Raw genomic sequence first — 24,209 nt, 5'->3', positions numbered from 1 at the left:
GCCCCCAAGTTTCTGCATGATTCGTCCCTCCCTGCTCATCTCCCTGACCTGGTTTCCGCACCCTCCTCTCTCACTCCTTCTGGATGCACCGGCTTCCTTGATGTTCCTCAAACACACCAAGCATTTCTAATCTCTGGGGAGAGCCTCCTGCACCAGGGTGGCATTCTTGAGGGTGCAGAATACTGTGGAGCCCTGGCACTCACCTTGATCACCATCTCAAAGGTAAAGACGCCTGTAAAAACGTAGTCAAAATATCGCAGTACCTGCAGGGGATAAAAGCAAGGGAGCAGCCGATCACTGGCTTGCTCCAGCAGAGCCCCCGTGCACCTATCCTTGGTCCACTGGGGTGTGTGGCCTCCAACAAAGTCCCCAGGGAGCAGAATCTCCATCCACATGAGGAAATGCTGCATCCATGTACGGTTGGGCAGGTCGTGCACTACCCAAGGGCCTCCTCCCACTGTCTCAGGGCAGATTTGTATGTTGTGACTGAAACAGTCCAGCAGATGGCAGCAAAGTCCTAGCAAAAAAAAAATCACTCTACCAGGCTGGTCTGCTTACTAAAGGAAAGGGTGCCTTTTTTATTTGCCCAAAGCACTATATGGACTAGAGGTGGCCCCAGGGAAGTTCAGGGAGGCCTGCATCTCTGTGGGTGACAGGTCTGATCCCCCAGTGCCTCTGACCTGCTGGGTCTCCTGGGTGAGTAACTGTTCCCACACAGGGTTTCCTAAACATGATTAGCCGTCCAGGACAGACACTGGGGACAAACCTCACTGTGGTGCCCATCTCCCTCCCCACTCCGGGGCCACACACTCAGCAGGGTGGGTTGATTCTCCCTCACCCCACTTTACACAAGACCAGGCATTAGTGGTTTCTGTCTGGACGGGCAACATCCTGCACTCTGGCCCCTTTCCTGGCCATGCCATAGCACATCCATGGTGTGACCCTGGCATGAGGATGTTGAGTGTGCTGGCACAGTGCCCAGCACGTTGGTAAGCGTAGGGGACTGACTTCATCAGATTTGCCTTGGAGAAGTAAGGGCTGGTAATTACTAAGGATGGCCACCAGAGGGCGCCTGCGAGCACTCAAGTCCGGTCACCCACCACCCTCTTCTCTCCTCAAGAACCCTCTGTGGCTCACACCTCACTCGGGTAAAAGCCAAAGTCCTCCTCGTGGCCTCCGAGGCCCTGCACAATCTGCCTGTCCACCTCCTTGCCCTCATCTTGTCCTACTCTCCCCCTTGCTCCCTCTGATTCTGCCACCCTGGATGTTCTCACCTCAGGGCCTTTGCACAGGCTGTTCTCTCTGCCTGGAATGCTCTTCCCCATGTTCCAACTGATTCCCTCTCTCTCCTCCTTTACGACTTGGCTCAAATATCACTTTCTCAGTGAGGCCTTCCCCGATTGCCTGTTTAAAATTCCACCAAGTCTACTCCTTCCCCCATATCCCTCATCCCTAGCACTTGTCACATCCTGACACACTATTTGTTGTAGTTATTAATAACCTCACTGTCTACCTCCCCAACCTGAAAGTCAACCTCACAAGGGCGGGGATGTTTATCTGTCCCTGTGGCATCTCCAGCTTATAGTACAGGGCCAGGCATACTCAAGAAATGTTTGCTGAACGAATGCATGAATAGCTGTGGCTGCACTGGGTCCTGCAGGAGCTGGGATCTGCGATCTGTGTGGTCACCACTCACATTCTCATTATGTGTGGTGCTTGAAGGGCCAGTGGAGGCCAGAGCGGCCAGGATGGCTAACTTCCTGGGATGTGCAGCCAGGGGCTGGAAGGTTCTGGGAAGGCTGAGGGGATGGTGGTGGGAGAGCATTTCAGGTGCACCGGGCAGAGGGCACAGCATGGATAAAGGCCCAGTGCTCTGTGAGCTCTGAGATGGCAGGGACTGTCTCATACCCTGTCAATCCTTGATGTTTAGCTCAGCACGTGGCACACAGCAGTTGCTCATTAAATAATTACTAAATAAAGCAATGAATGGAAGGAAAGGAGGAAAGAAGGAAGGAAAGGAGGTGGGGGGAAAGGCAGGCCAGGTGGTCAGCTGAATCCAATTCTGGAGAGCTTAATAAGTGGAGCAAGAGGAAATCAAAAGACCAAGAAATTAGGTTCAACCGTATCTAACGTGTAGATCTTTTTGACCTCTACAAAAGGCAATTTTCTGTGGCTCACTGGAGTCCAAAAAGGTTCTCAGTCTCATTTATCCCGGGGAAATGCAAATCAAAGTCCCAATGAGATTCCACACCCACCAGGTTGGCTAAACGAGAGAGCTGACAGCACCAAGTGTGGGCAAGACCGTGGCGCAGCGGGAGCCCTGTACGTTGCTGGTGCGAGTAAACATTCTGGCTGCACCTTTGGGGCCAACCACATGTAAATTCTATGTATGATCCAGAAGCTCCATTTCTGGTTTTAGACCCTGGAGAAAGTCAAGCCCAGGGGCCCCATGTTGGGGGTAGGGGATGCCGTGACAGCATTCTAAACCGCAGACAATCCAAATGTGCGTCAAATGGAAGATGCGTAAACAAATGATGGCATGGAGCGGAACGTTCAACAGCAACGGAAAAGAATGACTGTCACTACCAGCATCAATACGTGCTCATCTCATGGTGGACACGATTCTGGGTGACAGAGAGATGCATAGAATTTATCCCATCTGTTCCGTGTTAGAAACAGGCAAAAAAATTCTAGTGTTTAAGGATGCACGTACAGGTGGGAAAATCAGAGCAGCTAAGAAATGCTCCTTCCAGAAGTGGGGATTTGGATACCTCTAAGGTAGGGTTTTTCAAGTACTGTTGACAATAGGCGTCAGGTCATTCTCTGTGGTGAGGCTGCCCTATGCGCTGCAGGGTGATGAACGGTGTCCCTGGTCCCCACCCTCTCGAGGCCAGTAGCGGCCCTCCACCTGTCCCAACTCACAACACCCAAACATGTCTGAAGACCTTGTTCCCACTTGTGAACCGAGCTCCAGAGGGAAGGGATGGGGGCGATCCAAGAGGTGCCTGTGGTCACGCTCAGTTTTGTTCTACTTCTTGGCTTGGGTGGTGCTTACGTGGGGGAGTGCACTTGATAAATGAATGGATCATACGTGTTCTGTGCACTTTTCTGAGGCCTGTTCTAGATCAGCTAATAAAAAGAACTCGGGAGGGGGCCCGGGGTATCAGCTGCTTTACCATGCTCTCGAAGAGAGAGGGCTTTTAGAAAGAAAATTATTATTATCTTTTTGGCCGCGCGGCATGTGGGGATCTCAGTTCCCCAACCAGGGATCAAACCCGTGCCCCCTGCAGTGGAAGTGTGGAGTCTTAACCACTAGACAGCCAGGGAAGCCCAGAAGAGGGAGGGCTTCGAGGAGAGTTGTTTCAACTGTGAGATGGAGCAATGGGGATGGGGCAGGGGAACCAGAGCTCTGCAAACGCTCCATGGGGGCTGGTCTGAGCCCTGCCAGGGTTCTCTACAGTCCCAGGAGCTGCAGTGGTCCCCCTGGACCCTCCATGCCCATCCCCTCCCTGCCAGAGACAAAGCCTGCTCCAGTCTCCTAGAGCCAGCAGGGGGTTTGCGGACCCCTCTTGGGACGCCCCTTCCCCAAGCCTGGCTCCCTGGGTCCCTAGTTGAAACCAGGCAGCAGGAGATAACAGAGTGCAGCCTCAGCCCTGCCCTGGTACCAGTTTCCTTCAGGAGGCTTGTTCTAATTATTTCCTTCCATCTCCCCCATCGGGTCCCCAGGGGGCCTGGCAGGCCTGTGAAGGAAGGGAAAGTGCAAAGTAAGCTGAGGACGGGCTTGATTTATGGGACGTGCCAGCCTCGCCAAGGCTCCTAACCTACTTAGCGAGGACAGCAGGGCCTGACTCCCAGAGGAAGATGGCTCGTGTGGGGGCTGATGGGGGTAGAGGAAGGAGCTGGGGAAGGAGACGCTGACACCAGTCCAGCCTCTGTGATGCCCTGGCCTGCTGGTGCCTTGGTTTCCCCTCTCAACCACGGCACACATTCATTCCTGCATGGCAGGACTTAAGGGGGGACATGAGCACAGAAGGTGTTTGATAAATGGTGACAGTTGAGGGAAGCAGCGGGAGATCTAGTGGGGGCAGAATTGGAATTCTGCCGTGTGACCCTGGACAGGTCACTAAACCTCCCTGAGCCTCAGTTTCCTCATCTGTCCAATGGGGATACCCCAAGCACCTGGGGTTGTGCCTGGGACACAGCAAGTGCTCAACTGACAGGGGCTGTTAGCAGACCTTGGGCCCCCAAACGGAGAGCTTTTCAGCTCTCCCCAAAGCTCAAAGTTTAGGAGGTGCCTCTGAGTCAAAATAATCCTTTCTTTCAAAGCTTCGCCTCAAAACAAAAAGGTCCATGTGGTGAGACCTGACTGCAGAGGAGATGCCTCTGGGGCACCCTCTGTCTCAGTACCCCCCACATTCCATGCAGAGCTTGTACATCTCCACATCCTGCCAGACTCACTCCCCTCACCAGGGATTCCAGCACTTTTCAGCCCCTCTCGGCCACCTCTTCCCCACCAGGCACACAGAACCACAGTCGCAAGGAACATCCTTCCTCAAGAAGAGAATCAGAGCTTCCTCTCCCAACCAGTGGCCGCAAAAGCTGTGCCCAGGGGTGCACCCAACATTTATTCCACCCTAGCTATCAGCTTTTATGATGCAGGAGAAAGTGGCCCGTGACAGAGTAGCTGGGCTGGAAGGAACCTGCCGGGTGGGACTCACATTGTTTCGCGGTGCGTTGGGCTGCACGGGGTCCTCAGCCGCCAGGGCGATGCTGCTCATGGCAATGACCATGAGGATGCACATCTCAAAGTAGCGCAGGTTCAGGATGTAATGGCACAGGCGGCGAAGGCTGTTGGGGACAGGTAGGCGTGCAGAGGTCCACTCAGACCACGGGCTATTGAGCCCCTTCCTCTGTAATCTCCTTATGTCACCTACCACTATCTGAGATCTCTAACTCCCAAGGTCCCACACCCAACAGAGTAACAAGCTCCTTCATCTGGGGACCCTCCTGGGGCAGGGGAGCCCTCAGCGAGGGAAGATATCCACATCTCTGTTTAGGCGAGTTATTGTACCTCAGTGCCCTCGTCGGTGAAATGACCATAACAACAGGGCCTAACTCACAAGAATGTGAGGATCAAAAGAGTTAATATAGGCCTGGTACATGGTAGGGGCTCCAAAAAAGTTAGTTACTTAAATTATGAATTGCAGGCCTTATCAGAGTCTTTAATATGCTCATGAGAGAATAATGAAATAATTAACCTCAAGTGGAGCTAATAATGATAAATATGTCATGAGATTGTATGAATGGCTGCAGGGTTGAGTGGCTAAGAACAAGGATGCTGGAGTCAGTCTGTCTGGGCTCTCCCACTTGCTTGCTGTTTGACTTCGGGCGGGTGACTTCATCTCTCTGGACCTCAGTTTCTTCATCTGTCCAATGGGGATAAGCAAAGTACCAACCCCTACAGGGTTATTATGAGAAAATTTTTTTATTTGTAAAGTATTCAGAAGAGTGCCTGGTGCTAAGTGCCACATAAGAATTTCTTTATTAAAATAGATAATGTCCACCACATAAAAAAGTAAATGCACAGGGTGAGCTCCAAGAGGCAGGTTAGAGAAAGCAGTTTCCCCTGCAGCTTATTTGACATGATTCTCCTTTGCCAAGAAGCATTTTGAGGGACCAGGGTTTCAAAAAATACCCTTTGGAAAAATGCAATTCTAAAACAACCTCTGAGCCACCAAGACATACATGCGATAAACTTCTCCCCTAAATAATCCAGCCTCCTCAAGGATGCCCAAGACAGAGGGCTGTGAACTCAGAGATCATCTACCCAAAATCCAAATCCTTGTAGAGCAGAGCTCAGGGACCAGGGCTGCCATGTACAATTGTACAGGTTGTGCATTGCCCAAGGCAGCCATTTCTAAGGGACACCTCTCACATCACAGACAGTGTAGATGGGGATATTTATGACAGTGTTTTTTAGTTGGTGGCAGGAGGGGGTCTTTTCCAACAAAATCAGTACTTTATGATAAGTTTCTATCTTATATGACTTAAGAAAGGGACATCATTTTTTTAATTTGCTCAAAGGTCTCCTAGGGACTAATGGTCTTAGAGGCAACTCTCCCCCACTACCCTTTGTCTGGGTCTGCCCTCTGTCCTGACTTCCACTGCCCCAGTGGGAGCCCTGGGCCCCCTGCCCTGGCCATGGGCCATACTCACGGGTTGGTCGTAGAGAGGATAAACATGGAGCTGTAGGGGGGCATGGGCTTGGGGCCGTCTTCCCCGGGGTCGTCTTCCTCCTCCTCTTTCTTCTCTTCCTCCTTTTTTGGCAGTGGGTCTGGGTTGGCGTTTTTGTTCACTGTTGGGACAAGAACCAACACAGGGCTCCCTCCACGATTTCCCACAAACCTCTGGTCTCCTGCCTACTCTCCGGAGCAGGCAATAAGCAGCTGACGCAAAGTGCCTACTACGTGCCAGGCACCCTGTTATGCCATTTAATCCTCACCTGACCCTATGAGGTTGGTACTTTATGATCCCCACTTTACAGATGAGGAAACTGAGGCACAGAGAGGTGAAGTGGCTTGCCTGAGGTCACATGGCTGGGATGTGGCAAAGCTGGGATTTGAACCCGGGTAGCCTGGCCCCAGAGTGCTTGCTCTCAACCACTCTACAGCCTTGAGTCTGCTGGGACCCTCACGGGAAACTAACATAGACCTACCCCCCAGCCTTTGATGACCTTTATATTGTCAGTTGGAGGCAGGCGGAGGCAAGAGCCCCACTTTACAGACGGGAATACTGAGCCCCTCCCACAGTCAAACTGCAGGGTTTCCCCCCATTAACACCCCTCTCCTGAGTGGGGTGAGGCACCATCCCCCTGAGCATTGATCCTGCAGCCTAGCCACTCTATGGGTCCGTGGACAGGCTGAGCCTTGCTGAGCCTCAGTTTTTTCATCTGTGAAACGGGCACAATGACAAGATCCGCCTTGTAGGACTGTGGCAAGCATTTATAGAGCAAACTCATGGACAGCTTTTGCATAGAACTGGGCTACCATTATCATCTTAAAAATAATAAGCTCAGGGTAATTTCCGAATTCCTGGTGTTTCTCAGATCGTAATCTTACAACGGGGAGTTTTGGGGGGGGGTGCAAAAACAGCCAATCCCTCAAGGTCCTAGACCTGCACTGTCCAGCATCTGAAACGTGGCTAGTCCAAACTGCGGCATGCAGTGTAAAAACACGCCAGATTTCCAAGACTGAGTACGAGAAAAAGAATGTAAGGTAGCTCGTTAATAATTTAGAAGGTATTGATGACACATTGACATGTTAACACTTGGGATACAAATCAATCGTATTTTGGGTTAAATACGATTTAACTATTAAAGTTCAATTCACCTATTTCTTCTTTATTTTTAAAATCACTCCTTCCTTCCTCCCTCTTCCCTCCCTCCTTTTCTCCTTTCGTCCCTTCTTTCTTTCTTTTAACATGGCTACTACAAAGTTTAATAAATAAATTAATTAATTATTTTGGCTGCACCACTCGGCTTGCGGGATCTTAGTTCCCCAACCAGGGATCGAATCCGTGCCCCCTGCAGTGGAAGCATGGAGTCCTAACCGCTGGACCGCCAGGGGACTCCCCTAGAAAGTTTAAAATTACATAGGCGGCCTGTGTCACATTTCTTTTGGACAGCGCCGGCCTAAAGAATCATCTGACTCCCCCAGATTTTCATCAGAGGAATCCGTTGACTCCTCAAATATGGTGGCCCCCTGGCTCCTCTGTGGGAATTTGGGATGCAGGAAATGTTGCTAACCTATTGTATACTTGCCAGGCATCGTATGCATATTATCTCATTTAATTCTCCCAGCAGCCCTGTGGGGGCAGGAACTATGTCTCTACCCATTTTCCAGATGAAGCAACTGAGGCCAGAGAGGTGGAGTCACTGTCCAGAGTCACCCAACTGAGCCTCTGGGGACTGAGCCCAGGGGGCCGGCTCACGTGTGAGATTAGAGCTCATACCTTGGACGACGGTGTGATTGAGGGGGCGCGGGCAGGCCGGGGGGATGTCCACCGTGGTGTGGTCGGGTTTCCTGGCAGTCTTAGCTGAGGTGGTCTGGGTGCTGCTGGGGTTGGTGACGATAAGGCTGTTCTCGGGGGTCTTGGGGGGGCCGGGGTTGGACGGGTTCCCCGGGTTGTTGGGTGCCCGGCGGCTGGAAGCGTTCTGGGGGTTGGCGGCCGTGGCAGGTGGGGCAGGCGTGGGGCTGGGGTCAGTGCTGTTCGCCATCTTGGCCGGGCTCTGGGGCAGGCCGGCGTGGCCGAGGCTGTCGTGGGGACTGGCTGACTCCGCGGTGGCCAGCTTGTTGTTCTTCATGTTGTCAATATCCTCGGCCAGGGGTGGGTCTTGGCGGCCCAGGTCCTGCTGGATCGGCCGGGTGGTTGACAGGTTGGGGCCCGACACGGGGACCCCGGAGCCCTGGTTCTCTCTGTGGCAGGCAGGCCAATGAAAAAGAACCCATAAGTGAGTTAGAACATAGAGGGAATGTCTCCAGATCCTGCCTAAGATTCCACCATTCGAGGTACAAGTTGGCGGTCGAGGGGCCGTGTCCTGAAAACTCTCCGGTGCCTGGTCTGTTCTTGTTAGGGCTCAAGACCCCGTGGGAGTGTAAGTGCCCACCCTCCCAGGTTTCAGTGTGGTGCTTCTCCTGCCAGGAGGGCTGCTTCCTAAGAGATGAGGCTACTCCTTCATGGAGAAATCAGAAGGGAAAAGAACTTTCTGCCAGAGCCCGCATGTCTCCAACCCAAACCTCCCTGACCCTGCCTATGTGTCTCCCATTAGCTCTGAGGCAGGACAGGGACACACAATGTTTCCAGGAGTGGCTAAAGCAGACACAGGGACACCACCTCTTTAGGGGTGGAATTGCCTCATGGATTTATCTTTTTGTTTTGTTTTTTGGCCACGCCATGTGGCTTGTGGGATCTTAGTTCCCTGACCAGGGATTGAACCCCGGTCCTCGGCAGTGGAAGCGTGGAGTCCTAACCACTGGACTGCCAGGGAACTCCCTGCCTCATGGCTTTAAATTCTTGTAGTAAGTATGCCCCTTCCCAATATTCCAGTTAGGGAAAGCAGGTCACATAGTACATTAACATAATAAAAAATAACAATAGAAATAATAACAGCAGACATTTCAGTAACACACTTGCCTTGTAATAACCCCTTCGTCCTTAGCCCTAAGAGGGATAATTACTAGCACCATTTTACAGATGAGAAAACTGAAGCTCAGAGAGGTTAAGTCTCTTGCCAAGGCTACACAGCCAGTAAATGAAAAAGGTAATTTCTCACAGGGATACAAGTGTGGTGGGCAAAGCATTCCAGGCAGGGGGAACAGCCAGTGCAAAGGCCATGAGGTGGGGATAAGCTCGTTGAGTTTCAGGAGGCTGGTATGGCTGAAGGTGGAGAGTGGGAAAGATGAGTTGGGTAGGGGTTGGGTGCCTCAGTGACTCAAATAATTAACACCATGCAGATGGACATGAGGAGAAAAGAGTCTGAGCGCTCAGTGCATTTGGAGAAGGAGAGGAAAAAGTTAAAGGTCCTTGCTTAGCTTTTCCGACCTCAATGCCCACTGAGACATCAGCTCCGCAAGGCAAGGGGTTTATTTTTGTCTGTCTTGTTCACAGCTGTGATTTCAGTGCCCAGAACAGGGACTGGCACATGGTAAATGCCTGGTCACTTCTTTTTTTTTTTTTTTTTTTTTTTTTTTTTTGCGGTACGCGGGCCTCTCACTGCTGCGGCCTCTCCCTTTGTGGAGCACAGGCTCCGGATGCGCAGGCTCAGCGGCCATGGCTCACGGGCCCAGCCGCTCCGTGGCACGTGGGATCCTCCCGGACTGGGGTATGAACCCGCGTCCCCTGCATCGGCAGGCGGACTCTCAACCACTGCGCCACCAGGGAAGCCCACCTGGTCACTTCTTGTCAAATGATAAATGAGTGTCCCCATTTTTCAGATAAGGACACTGAGGCCCAGGAGAAGTCCCACAGGCCTAGACTTGCCATCAACCCCTGCCTTCTCCCATCTGCACACTCACGGCCAGCTTGTCAGAGACCCCCAGGAGCCCTGGCTCTGGTGAGGGTGGCTACAGGCCCTGCTCACTCTATGTCTTCGGCTGGTCCCAGCTCTGCCTGCCTGGGCATGGATCTGTGTGGACCTGACGCCCAGTTTGTTCTGTTTGCCTTCAGACACCCCTTCTGGACCCTCGATCTTCAGATAAGAGGCTCCATTGTTCCCCCATGCCTGGGCACTGGCCCTGGCAAAGTCTGTTTCCCGGAAACACCAGGACATCTGTAGTTTATAATCTCAACGACTCCTCTCTCCAGAGGGTTCTGCAGTCCAAGACTTACCCCTCTGGTTCTTCTTAAAGGCACCCCCCAATTCTGTATCCCATACCCTCCACACCTCCTCATAAGAGCTCACAGATACTGAGTACTTGCTGTGTGCCAGCCTTGACACGTCAGCTCATCTAATCCTTAGAATAACCACAGGGAGTGGGTAGTACTGTTATTCCCTTTTTATAGATGAGGAAACCAAGGCCCAGAAACATGAAGGGCCTTGCCCAAGGCCACACAGTCAGTTGCTGGCAGAGGCAGCTTGGACCCAGACCACATGGCTCCAGCACCCATACTACCCCCCACCTGACGCTGCAGCTCTCTTACTAAGCAGTTGGAGATCTCCCAGGAGGCTCAGCCCACAGCTGCTGGGTGCAGGGAACCCTTGGCACTCACTGAAACCTCCAATAGTGTGAGCCAGCCTCTCTTCTATTTTGACTCATTAACTTCTGGGACAATCTTATGAGGCCTGAATTGTTACTGCTCCCATTACACAGATGAGGAAACTGAGGCCCGGAGAGGGTGAGTTAGGCATACTAGAAAATGGTTTAGTGGGACCTTCCTGGGGGTGCAGTGGATGAGACTCCACACTCCCAACGCAGGGGGCCTGGGTTCAATTCCTGGTCGGGGAACTAGATCCCACACGCATGCCGCAACTAAGAGTTTGCATGCCATAAATAAGGAACCCGTGAGCCACAACTAAGGAGCCCACCCGCCGCAACTAAGGAGCCCATGTGCCACAACTAAGGAGCCTCCCTGCTGCAACCAAATAAATAAATAAAAATTAAAAAAAGAAAATGGCTTTGTCAGGCTGTTGCCATCACACACTCACTCAAGAGACCAGAAGTAAGCAAAAGACAGCCCTCAGCTTGTATCCATTCATCGAACACCCAGGAGATTAGGTACAATCGCAGGAACCAAAGCCTCTGGACAGCACAGACTTGCTTCCTGAGGCCCAATCTGTAACCCTAAATCTACCTAACACTTAAAAATTTAAAATAAGCTGGCCTCTGTAAATCAACTGTACTTCAAATAAAAAATAATAATAATTTAAAAAAAAGAGAAAAGGCTGGCCTCCCCTGGAGGCCCTTCCACTGGCTAAGTCACCAGTACCCTCTTTCCTGTTTTATTTTTGCATTTTAACTTGCAAAAGTCCATGGTGTTTTTAGCAAGCAGAAGAGAGATGAGGTAATTTATTTTCAGGCTTGTGTCCCTGAGGCCGCAGAGGGAGAAGGGCAGGTCCAGGCAAATGCCTCACTTCTCAGTCGTGTGAGCAGGTCCTAGATTGACAGACTGACCTGGGTTTGAGTCTCACCAATGCCACTTACTAGCTGTGGGATCCTCTGTAGCTTGATTAACCTCCCCGAGCCTCAGTTTCCTCATCCTTATTTATTTATTTTTTAAATCTTAGTAGAGTTTGTTCAATTTTTAAAAAAATATTTATTTATTTATTTGGTTGCACCAGGTCTTAGTTGTAGCAGGCAGGCTCCTTAGTTGCAGCTCGCAGGCCCCTTAGTTGTGGCATGTGAACTCTTAGTTGTAGCATGCATGTGGGCATCTAGCTCCCTGACCAGGGATTGAACCCAGGCCCCCTGCATTGGGAATGTGGCGTCTTATCCACTGCGCCACCAGGGAAGGCCCAGTTTCCTCATCTTTAAATTGGGGATAATAGTAGTAGAGCCTTCTCTATAACATAGAGACTAAAGTGAAGATCCTGGAACTTATTTGCTACGTGACCACCGGTGATTTACTCAGCCATAACATGGGGATGATAACCTCGCTGAGTTCCTGTGAAGAATAGACGTGTGAATGAGCTGAGAGCTAGAGCATTGCTCGCAGGCCTGGAAACCTAATGGAATTTGCTCTGTTGGATTTAGAACTTGCCGGGGACCAGAGACGTTTTATTCCCTCCAATTTCCCCCTTTTGGAATAGGAATGTCTCTTTTTGTGCTTGTCCCACCTTTGTGTTTTGGAAGCAGATAATTTGTTTTCCAGCTTTCAGGTCCACAGATGGAAGAAAATTTTGCCCCCAAATGGATCATACCTAGAGTCTTACCGGTACTGGAGTTAGATGATGAGATTTGGAATTTTTGAGCTGATGATGGGGTAGGACTTTGGGGGATGCTGAGATGGGGTGAATGTATTTTGCACGTGTACATCAGATGAAAACCTGGCTGGGAATATTTTCGCATCATCTCGTATATTCTTTTAAGTAGAGCTCTACCCAAAAGCAGGCTCAGTGAGGTTATCATTTCAAAGAGAATCTGAATCTTTTGTTCACCATCTAGAGAGACTGTACTAAACAACACAGCAGTTGAGATCACGGCGTACGTTTTGTTAGAGGGACAGCCTCACACGTGGACCAAGAGCCCCTTGTTCGGATGGAAAGGGGATCTGAGGGTCTCTGCTTTGTCTTGCTTTTGTTTCTTCTGCTGGCTCTGTTTGCAGCGGAGTTTTAACAAGCTCAGCCTGCAGAGGCCTAGCGTCAATCTCCAGGAAGTTTTATTTCCAAGTGTCTCCAAGGAGAACTCAAAAGCGGCAGAAAACTTTGAAGTCAGGCCCCCTTCCCCCTTCCCTCTTGGGGATCTGCCATCATCGGCCCGGAATAGGCAGCTGATTGCATAATGCCTGTCCTGCACTGCATCCCTTTGCCAGCTAATCACTTTAGCATCCCTCTGCCAAGGGCTATGGACATCTTGCCTGGGGCATGCTCAGGTCCCTAAATTCAGAGGAGGCCGCTTGTGTCCCCACTATCCTTAGGACCTGCACATATTAACTCATTTAATCCCCACAACAATCACCATCTGAGGTGCTATTAGGATCAGGCCCATTTTACAGATGAGGAAGGTGATGCCCAGAGAGGCAAAGGCACTTACCCGTTGTTATCCAGCTGGGAAAGGGCTGAGTTGGACTCCGGCCCTAGAGATCTTAAGCTACAGCACCACTCAGTGAAGAAAATGGGGCAATGGATGAGTTGGTGTGCATGGAATGGAGGTGCTGAGACTGGCTAAGGCAAATTGGGGGTGCTGTAAGAATCAGGGTATTAAAGGATGAAGCCTCTCCTCTCCACCCCTTGCTGGATAAACTGTGAGGCTCAGAAGTCCAGTATCTCTCTTATTGATCCTTTTGGGGAGTAGGTTGTCTTGGTGATGGGAGCAGGTGGAACTAGTATGCAAATAGCCGAGATATTAATTCTAGGGTGGTGCAGGCCCTGCAGGTCTCCTCAGTCAAACCTAGCAGGAGGCACTGCCCAGCTATCAGGGAGTGGTGGATGCCCTGCAATCCACAGATTTTTACTGGGAGTCAGAGAAAGCTCCATCCTCACTTTGGTGCCCCTGGGGTGACACTGGGCTCAGCCGCCTGGTGTGGGAGATCAGGGGTTAGCGACTGTTTAAAGATACAAAACAGAGTGTGCTCCACCCCCTTTTTCCTGGGGTGAGCCAGTGAAAGCTTCGGGGGTGGGGGACATGTAAACATAGGAAAACTGAAGCGGAAGAGATTAAGGCAGAAACGGTGGGGGAAGACAGGGGAAATAGAAAGAAAACAATTATATTTAGTATCAATGGTCTGGAGAATCAAAGCACAAGAGTGTGTCTAGGGAGAGGCCTAAGGAAGGACAAGAGGAGAAATGTGCGAGGCAGGCCTGTTAAGGGCCACTGGCTTTGTCATAATACAGAACTGAAATGTCTTTTTAGTATGTTATGTTTTTTTCTTTTTTTTTTTTTTTTTTTTTGCGTTACGCGGGCCTCTCACCGCTGTGGCCTCTCCCGTGGCGGAGCACAGGCTCCGGACGCGCAGGCTCAGCGACCATGGCTCACGGGCCCAGCCGCTCCGCGGCACGTGGGATCTTCCCGGACCGGGGCACGAACCCGTGTCCCCTGCATTGGCAGGCGGACTCTCAACCACTGCGCCACCAGGGAAGCCCTGACACATCTATTAATAAAGGAGTGAGCAGTACCCTCCTTGTGCAGATTTGGGGGTGGAAGTGGGGTAGGTCCTTTGTTCCTCTAGAGAGGAGGGGGAGCAGGGGCCAGCTGTGGAATCCAGGAAAGCTGGGTTCTTATCACACTACTGCTATCAGCTGGCTGGCTGCCCTTGGGGAAATCCCTTTCCCTCTCTGGGCCTCAGTTTCCCCATCTGTAAAAAGAAGGAGTTTGAATGGATAATCCAAAGGCTATGAATCTAAAGTTTTGTTTTCTAGTCTATGATGAAAGTGTCTTAATAGTAATAGTGAAAATAATAATAGTAGTAGCTAAAACTTATCGAATGCTTATTACTACTGCTACCGTGAAAAATAGTTAACATTTACTGAGTACTGAAAAATAATAATATTCATACTAATTATAGCTAATACTGCGTACTTATTACAAGCCAGGCACCATTTAAAGCATTTTGCATGTATTAACTCATTTGAACCTTATACCTACCCTAGGAGGTAGGTAGCATTCTTTTTTTTTTTTTTTTTTTTGCGGTATACGGGCCTCTCACTGTTGTGGTCTCTCCTGTTGCGGAGCACAGGCTCCAGACGCGCAGGCTCAGCGGCCATGGCTCACAGGCCCAGCCGCTCCGCGGCATGTGGGATCTTCCCGGATTGGGATACAAACCCGTGTCCCCTGCATCGGCAGGCGGACTCTCAACCACTGCGCCACCAGGGAAGCCCTAGGTAGCATTCTTATTCCCACTTTACAGATGGAGAAACGGAGGCCCAGAGAGAGGAAGTGACAGGCTGCAAGTCACACAGCTGGGAAGTGATGGGGCAGCAGTGTGACCTCTGGCTCCAGAATCCTTGCCCTTCACTACCAGGCTGAGCTGCCTTTCTGCCCCTGTCATCCTTCCTCCTTCAATGATAGGAGTAGATATGCTACAAGGATGATAACAACAGTAATAGTAGTAGTATTAAAATAATAGCACCAGGAGACTTGCCTGGCGGCCCAGTGGTTAGGATTCCTCACTTCCACTGAGAGGGGTTGGATCCCTGGTCGGGGAACTAAGATCCAGCATGCCACGTGGCATGGCCCCCCGCCCCCCAAAAAAATAGCACCAGTGATCCACTGGTTCTTAATTATGGGAGTCCTGTGCTAAACACTTTATTCCACGTAAAATCCCTTCAGTGGCCTCCCATTTCCCTGGGAGGACTCAAGGCTCTGCTGACCTATTACACTCCCTTCAGTTTCTTTGTCTGCCCCTCTCTCCTCACCCTCCAAATGGCAAACTGGCCTCCTTCTGTTCTACCTTAGGGCCTTTACACATGCTGTTCTTAGCCTAGAACACTATTCCCTTCTCAGAAACAATGGTTTTCAGGGGGCTGTTGTGGAGCTACGTGGAGACCTAATGCCATAATAATTGGGGGCATTGTGGGCATTTAGGAAACGGGAGGCAGGTATATAAGTATCTTACCATGTGCAGGGCAGTCCCACCGAGGAAGAATTATCCTTTCTCCTTCATGACTCTCTAATGTCCCTCACACAGGTGAAAAGTCTGCTTGTAATGATCTGAGTCTTTTGTTTCAACCTAACTCTGCTTCATGTATCAGCATAAAGTATTTTTTGCACGTTTTAAATATACATCACATCTTCCCAGAATGCAAGTACTGGACAAATTAAAGGAAGAGCAGACTCTATTTCGTACGGAACTTCACCATTTTGGAACATCTCACCACTGATGGTAACTCCCTCGTGTTATTCGAGTAGCTTGTATCCTGAGTCAGCTGGCATCTGTACCTGTCTCATTCGTTGTGATTTTGTGTATAGGTGTCTGCATCAGAATTGCTTCACTCTGTCTTCTAGGGTCTCATTACTCAAAGTGTGGTCCCTGGACCATCACTGGCTCCTTAGAAATGCAGAACCTCGGGCTGCACCTGAGACCTACTGAATTAGAATCTGTATTTTCACAAGATCCCTGGGGATTCGTGCACCCATTCAATTTTGAGAAGTGCTAGCTTAGTGCACATGGCATGTAACAGAAGCATTTAAACACATCATTAAAAATTAATATGGTGCTGATGTATGTAAATGAAACCATTATGTTGTACACCTTACACTTATACCGTGCTGCCCGTCAATTATACCTCAATAATAGTGGAAGAAAAAAAAAGAATACCTAATGCCGAAAAAAGAAAACACAAAAAACTTACAAGAGGGTTTTTTTAAAAAAGAAAAAAAAATCAAAAGGATGCCCTAGTGGTGGGTGATACATAATAAAAGAAGAATAAGAGATCAACTATACTCCAATAAAAATTAAAAAAAAAAAGAAGACTAAGAGGACGTTAATTAATGAAAGAACGCATGTAAGTTGTTTGGGCTCCTAAATGTACAATCACCGTAGGATTTTCTAAGGAGTGTTACAAAATATTGTTATGAAGAACAGGGCGTCATTTCTGACTGGGTGAGGTGCTGGCCTGGAAGATGCGGCCCAAAGCCTTGAACCCTGCTCTTCATTCAATTCTGAGGGCCCAGAGTGGCTTTTCAGGTGAAAAATGATTGACTCAATGACAGCTAAAAAGGGTCTAAATTTCCCAAGCACTTACTATGTGTCAGCTGCTCTTTCAGGCCCTTTGCATATATGACATCATTTAATTCGAGCAATGACCAAATTAGACCCCACTATCTCCATTTTACAGATTGTGAAAACTGAGGCCCAGAGACATGAGGTCCCTGCCGAAGGCCACACAGCAAGCACATGGAAGAGCTGTATAATTCTGGGGGAAAGTTCTTGTGGAGTTTCCCTGAGGCGTACAAGGGCTTGATAGTTTGCAGCTTCTGGCGACAGATGACCTGGGTTCAAGGCCACTTATTAGATGTGTTACCTTGGGCAAGTCAGCTCCAACTCTTAGCTTCCCCATCTGTGAAACGGGGCCATGACAATGAGGGGGCTGTCAAGAAGCTGAAATAAGTGGCTCAGGAGGGTACCAGGTATCCAGCAGGTACCACTTTGCCTCATCTTATCATTTCTACTATTGTCATCGCTTCCACTTACTTCCTCCTCCGGTGCCTGCGTTCCTTGTCCTCTCTGCGTGCGTCCCCGTCGTAGGCGGGCGGAGGGCCAAGCCGGTGCCGCCTCCTCCGCTCGCCGCCGTCTGGGCCCTCGCCTTCGCCGCCCCGGGCCGGCCGGCTGCCCTCACGGTGCCGGGACCTCCGATCGGCCTTGTCCTCTGGGCCCTCGTCGCCCGGCCTGCGGTGCGCCCGGTGCCTGCGGAGCTCCCCGTCGGCCCCCGTGCGCGGGGACCCGCTGCGGCTTTCCCGGCTGCACCCCTGCCGGTGGGCGTGCCTCCGGTGCGGGTCGCAGACTTTGCCCCGCTCCGCCTCACCCTCCCAGAACCCCGGCTGCTCCAGGCCGCCCTCCCGGGCGTGGTGGTCCGACTCACGGCCGTAAGGCCCCTCCCGGCTCAGCTCGGCCTCCTGGCTGCCCGCCCAGGGCCTCCGGGTGTCCAGGCCCACGGAGCCGCAGGGGTCCCGGGCCCGGTCGTGGTAGCGGGCCTGTTTTCTCAGGAAGTCCTCGGCTCGCTGCTGCCCGAGGCGCTGGTCCACTGCGGGCTCGGCCGCCCGGCTCTTATTGGTGTTGTTGTTGCGGTTCTCCTGGGGATCGACCACCAGCGGCCGGTCCAGGTGGGTCTTCATGTCGGGCCGCAGGTGACGGGCGTAGGAGGCCTTCCAGCGCTCGTCCGGGTCCATCTCGTTGTACAGCGCCTCCCGGCTGGCCAGCAGGTTCTGCTTCCGCATCTCGCTTGTCCGCTGCTCCCACACGGACTTGGCGGGCTTCTGGTTCTTCTGTTGTTCCTTCCTGCAACGGAAGGGTGCAGGGGTTAGGGCACTGCTGGGCATTGTGGCCTGCATGGACCTCTCGGGCTAACAGGCATCTCAGCCCAGGTGGGCATCTCGGTCCAGTGGGTATCTCCACCCTGGTGGGGGTCTTGCCCCAGGTGGGCATTTCTGCCCAGGTGGGTACCTTGGCCCAGATGGGCATCTTGACCAAAGCGGGCATCTCTATCAAGGTGGGTATCATGGCCTGGCTGGGTATCCCTGCCTAACTAGGTGTTTCAACCTGTGTGGAAAACTCAACCTGGCCGGATGTCTCGTCCTTACAGGCATCTTGGCCCAGATGGGCGTCTTGTTCCAGTAAGGTATCCTGGCCTGGCTGGGCATTTCGGTCTAATGGGGGTCTCAGCCCAGGTGTATGTCCCCACTGACCTCTCTCTATTCCTCTTCAAATTTTAGCACATGGCCTCTGGGGGCTGTCCTGATGTTCAAAATATTTTAACCTCTGAGACAGCCAATCATAATGGATACTGACCTGGAGCGGGTTCTGGAAGCCCTGACATGGGCGTTTGGGAGCTTGGGACAGTGCCTATCTATCCACTGGTGCAAAACACCAGCGGGGTCATGGCTGGGAGTGCTGGCTCGGCTGAAGCCCTGCCTGGAGCACACAGATATTTCCAGGGGTTCTATGTGTATTGATAGTTTTATACAGACCATCAACTTTTATAGGCTTGCCTGTCTGAGCATGGACCTTCCTGGGCTCCCCTTCCACAGCCATCTCCTTGCACTTTGAGAAAGCAAGTCCCCTCCCCATTGTCCCATTATGCACCGCCCCACAGTATACAAAATCCCAGGACTACCCAACAAAGGTGCAGTTCAGAATATCTGTGTTAACGAATCTTTAATCAAGACACCTTAACTCTTACCACCTTAACACCTCTGATCCACCAGCAAATTCTGTCCACTCTGCCTTCACGATCTGTCTAGAATTCAGCTACATCCATGACTTGTTCAGTCACCACCCTGATCCAGCCCCCACTATCTCTTTTGCAGGGAACAATGCAGTCTTCTCCCCTGATAGCATCCAAAGGGTACCTGTGACCACCTGAGTCCCTATCCCTTCTCAGCTCAAGAACCCTCCATGTCTCCCACCTGGCTCAGAGCAAAATTCTAAGTCCTGCCTACAGCCCACAAGGCCCTGCATGATCTGCTCATCACCTCTCTGCCCACACCTCCCCCCACTCGCCCCCCTCACTCACTCTACTTCAGTCACACTGGCCTCCTTCATGTTCCCTAAACACACCAGGCATGTTCCTGCCTTAGGGCCTTTGTACATGCTGATCCCATTGCCAGCGATGCTCTTCACTCAGACCCCCACAGAGCTCCTCCCTCACCTTCTTCGGGCTTTGTCACCTTCTCAGTGAGACCTTCCCTGACAACTTTACTTAAAATCGTAACTCTCACCACCCCTAGCCCTTCCTATAAACCTCAACCTCTTGTTAACGCTGTATTCCCATCAGCTAGAACAGTGCCTGGCACATAGTACCTGCTTAATTAATTATTTCTTGAGTGAAAGTGGGTGGGAGGGCAGAAGCACCTCTTCCTAAAGCTCAACCCAGTCAGGGACTGCTCCCTGCCCCCAAATTCTTGACTGGGAGGGTGCAGAGGTTGAGGACCCCAGAGAGCATACCGGTGTTGGGGGCACTTACACAGCTATGGACATGTTGGCTGCAGACAGAGGACTCACTTCTGCCACCTCCTTGGCTTTCTGGAGGGCGAGTTTCTGGTTGGCTGCCTCTTCTTCTTCTTGTTCATCCTAAAAGTCACATGTGATCCCTGTTCACAAAACATGAACTGGGCCTTGGGGCCTCACCTCTGACCCTATTGTTAACCAGGGGCAACATTTCAGATATTTACAAACAGGTGTGGTGGCCTGGGTGTCAACCGAACAGAGCCGAGGCCCAGTGACTGGAAAGGATGCCCGTCAGTTAAGTATACTGCTATCCCCTTTATGTACAGGCTCAATATCTAGCTCATTATTAACCCTATTTTAACACACAGTCAGAAGAAAAGGAGAAAGACTCCCTTCCCTTCCCACAATGGAAATTTTTCTGTACCCTGTCTCAATGAGCTGGAAATTAATGCAAAGATTTTCCTCTCACTCTACTTCCTGGGCCATTTAAGCTCTCTGAACCAAGACTTTTAAAGAACACTGACAAGCCCCCACGTGCAGAAAAATCTGGCATCCCACAGCCCATCCCATGCACTGCCAACAGCCTCCAGAAGGGGAATCAGGAGAGGAACTTATATTCTCAGCCAGTTAGGTTCAGAGAGGAGGAGGATGGGGGAAGATGTTTTAAAAATACACACAGAAAAAGACGTTTTGGGGCTTTAAATCCTTCTTCAGCCTTCATGCAGGGCCTCATTCGTAAAACAGAAAAGCCAACAAAGAAAAAGCAAAGAAAAAGCAACAAGAAAGAAATGGCCAGAGATGAACCCGCCAATAAAAAAGGTCATGCGGTGGCAGGGCACCTCTCCCACCGTGCTGAGATGTCTGGGGCAAGAAGCAACCTTACCACCTCAGTAATGGTCAGATCAGGACACTGTCTGTCAGCGACAACACAGGGGTGGGACCCCGCTGGCCACCCTGCTCTCCCAAGGCCTCCCCTCCTCCTGGCATCACACCCAGCATTTCTCAGAGATGAGTCCCTGGACCACCTGCCTAAGAAACACTACAAGTGCAGATTCCCAGGTCTCCTGAAGAACCTGGCCTGGGCCCTGGAATCTGCATTTTCAATAAGCTCCCAGTTGAGTCTGAAACACGCTCAAGTTTAACCAACGTTGCATGTGGTTAGAAGCACAAGTTCTGGACCCATCTGGATTCAAATCTCAGCTCTTTCACTTTCTGCTTACCTTGGATGAGTCTCTTAACTTCTCTGTGCCTCTCAGTCTTCATCTAAAATTTCAACTCTCCTCGACTTTCCCCACTTCGTTTTTCTCTTTAGTACTTATCACCATCTGACAAGTTTCTTTCTCATCTATCTCTCCCCCTATAATATCAACGAGGGCAGGGATTTGTCTATTTTGCTCCCTGCCATGTCCCTGCCTCCTAGACCCCGTTCACAGTAGATTTTCAGTAAAGGCTTTTCCTTTTTAATTTCAATTTTAATTGATTAGTTTATTTTTGGCCACACTGTGGCTTGTGGGATCTTAGTTCCGTGACCAGGGGCGGAACCCAGGGCCCTGGCAGTGGGAGTGCCGAGTCCTAACCACTGGACCACCAGGGAATTCCCAAATGCTTTTCAATGAATGACAAAATCTGTAATATGGGGATCATAGAATTTGCCTCCTAGGTTTTCTGTGAGGGTTAAATGAGATAAAAACCTACTACTACTATATATAAAATAGATCAACAATAAGGTCCTACTGTATAGCACAGGGAACTATAGTCAATATCTTGTAATAAATTATAATGGAAAAAATATGAAAAAGAATTATATATATGTATAACTGAATCACTTTGCTGTACACCGGAAACTAATACAAGATTATAAATCAACTATACGTCAATAAAAAAATTAAAAAAAACCCCAACCGCATCAGGGGCTTAGTGGGGTCCCTGCCACATATTAAATGCCTGAGAAATGCTTGTGGAATAAATGAAGGAAAGAATGAGGGTCTGGAAGACACGTCACAGGAGATGAGCTTTCTCCTTCCCCTTCTCCCACCTTCCTGAGGTATCTCCTCTCCCATGATGGCCCCTGAGGATGGGGTCTTGGAACCTGGATGAAATCATGGCTGGAACAGCCCCTGAAGCACTGACGCCAGCCAGCTCCGTGGTGGTCAGGACTGTGGCTGTATGCTTGGGGTGGTGGAGACTTCCATTTCCCCCAGTCGGAACTGGGCCCAGGAAAGTCTCTCTCCCTCCTGCCAAGGCTGGCAGATGGAGGGTTGGCAAAGTCTGCTCGGTTCAGTTCAGTTCCCTGAACATGGCCTGAACACCTCATGGCACTGGGGATGGGGCTGTGAAGCTGAGGCAGGTCCCAGGCCTGGACCTCTTAGGCTGAATGATTCTGCACACATTCTTTTAATGTGATGAGGCTGCTGGCGAAAGGCTTAGGTCAGACGACCGCTAGCTCCTAAGATGCCTTTGTTAAATTGCAAAAAGGTGCCCAGCTTCCTTCGTGCAGTGCACAACCTGTACAACCGTTCCCAGCTGCTCTGCTTGTGGGCTATCCCAGGGGTGTGAGCTGTGTTACCGAAAGCAATATTGCCCCCTCTGTGACTGGCTGAGGTGGACCTGAGTCCCAGGGAGTCGAAGGCTGCCCTACGGGGCATCTGGCACCAGGTTTTGTCCAGATAATCCAACATCACTGACCATGAATGAAAACTGTACTTCTCCTCACATGGATGGTTCTCACCACCCATCCCCTCAATTCCCTTCTGATCTCATTTCCTGTACTCTTCTCTCTTTTCTGTTCTTTGAGGGGTCACACCTCTGCTCTTTCAGTTCCTACACATGTGGTAAGGTCACAACCTTCCGGGCCCCAGTTTTCCCATCTGTGAAATGAGCGTGACAGTAACTCCCTATCGCTTATGCTTTCTGGTGTCTGGCACACAAGAGGGGCAATCACATTTTCCTTGGTTGCTGTTCTTTTTATTTTTATCATTACCTGCTCAGCTGGGGCTCAAATGAAAGCTGGCAGGGAGTGTGGGTAGACAACTTAGGTTCTGGAACTTGCCAAGTCTGCATTCGAATCCTAGCCTTCCCCTTACCAGCTCTGTAAAATGTGGGCTCTAGGTCCAGGTGCCTGCTCGTGCCAAGTGACTTACAAAGGCTCCCTTTATTGAGCTGAGCACCTGACATGTATAGCATGATGCTCTAAACAGCAGCAGATATTATCATCCCATCTGAGGCCGGAGATTTTGCCTTTCTGAGCCTCAGTTCCCCCATCCGCAAAAGGGAGATAACAGTAATGCCTGGAACCATGAGCACATATAATTCTTTACTGCTACTACCACTCAGCAATGAAGTCCAGCCAACTCCCAAGCTCACAGGGACACACACTGAACCTCAGGACCTTGTCTGGGTTATTCTCCATCTGTCCCCTCCTTTCGGGTTTAGGGCGGTGACAGTGCCTGCTATCCTAGAGGCTGCCGCATTCCTTGGAGGTCCCTTGACACTGCCCACTCTTTATAAATGGGCACTCTGGTGGAGTTTGCCATCTGTTTCCTGTAGAAACCCTGCTGCCTTAGCCCCCCTCCTTTGCTGTAGAATCCACTTTATTATGGACAGTCTATTTTGGGGGTGGGGGAGGAGGTACTTTCTCCCTGGTACAGTGCATCCAGGGCATAAGCTCTGACCCTAGCCCCTACCCCCACCTGGCACGGTCCTGATCTGCCATGAGCAGGTGGTAACTTTGCCACAGCAACATTCTCCCACCAACTCCACCTTGGTGAGCTCCTGGGCGTTGGCCAAATTATCCACTGCGATGGCCAAGAACACGTTCAGGAGGGTGTCTGCAAACGTCGGAGTCAGGGAAAGCATCGCCACTTGGACCTTGATATCTGGGACTCCTGAATCCCGCCCCCCTTGTGCCCCCCAATCTGCTCTCCCTGAGGCCCGGGCATGTCCCCATTTCCCCACACAGAGGATACAGTTCCCAAAGAGCGTCAGCACGATGAAGTAGATGGAGAACACCATGCCGCCCTGCACACCCCCCTGAGACTTGATGCCGTCGTACATGACCTCATTCCAGTCTTCGCCCGTCAGGATCTGAAAGGGGAGGGAGAAACACACAGCCAACCCCCTCTCAACCTTGGGCCCCTCGGAGATGCAGCTGTGGAGCTGGAACCTGCCGTGTGGGCCCCTCCTTGGCCCTTGTCTCTGGGTGGGGAGGGTCTCATCGGTTTGCAAGAGGAAAGGGCTGTCCCTGCATTGAGGGGCTCTCAGCCTGTTCTAGGAAAAAATGACCCTGCAGGAGTCACAATCTTTCTGTAACTCCATCTTCCCTGATGTGATAAGGGGATTTTGCTATAGGCTGAGTTGTACTCCCTAAATTCATATGTTGAAGCTCTAAACCC

The 24,209-nt window shown here is 50.9% G+C and overlaps 1 protein-coding gene across 1 annotated transcript in view; it reads right to left on the bottom strand.

Annotated features, from left to right (window-relative positions):
• CACNA1A (calcium voltage-gated channel subunit alpha1 A) overlaps window positions 1-24,209 on the bottom strand; it is a 312,111-nt gene that overhangs the window by 59,512 nt on the left and 228,390 nt on the right. Inside the window, exons 17-24 of the mRNA XM_032627805.1 lie at window positions 23,784-23,901; window positions 23,569-23,645; window positions 19,835-19,941; window positions 17,347-18,150; window positions 8,011-8,474; window positions 6,217-6,355; window positions 4,719-4,848; window positions 204-263 (exon numbers count right to left, since the gene is read on the bottom strand). Of these exons, the coding sequence (XP_032483696.1) occupies window positions 204-263; window positions 4,719-4,848; window positions 6,217-6,355; window positions 8,011-8,474; window positions 17,347-18,150; window positions 19,835-19,941; window positions 23,569-23,645; window positions 23,784-23,901 (1,899 nt within the window). The remainder of the gene's footprint in view (window positions 1-203; window positions 264-4,718; window positions 4,849-6,216; window positions 6,356-8,010; window positions 8,475-17,346; window positions 18,151-19,834; window positions 19,942-23,568; window positions 23,646-23,783; window positions 23,902-24,209) is intronic.

Source organism: Phocoena sinus, chromosome 3 (genome assembly GCF_008692025.1).
Source record: "Phocoena sinus isolate mPhoSin1 chromosome 3, mPhoSin1.pri, whole genome shotgun sequence".
NCBI lineage: Eukaryota > Metazoa > Chordata > Mammalia > Artiodactyla > Phocoenidae > Phocoena > Phocoena sinus.
Note: the sequence above shows the minus strand (reverse complement) of the source record. Positions and strands in the feature narration are given on the sequence as shown.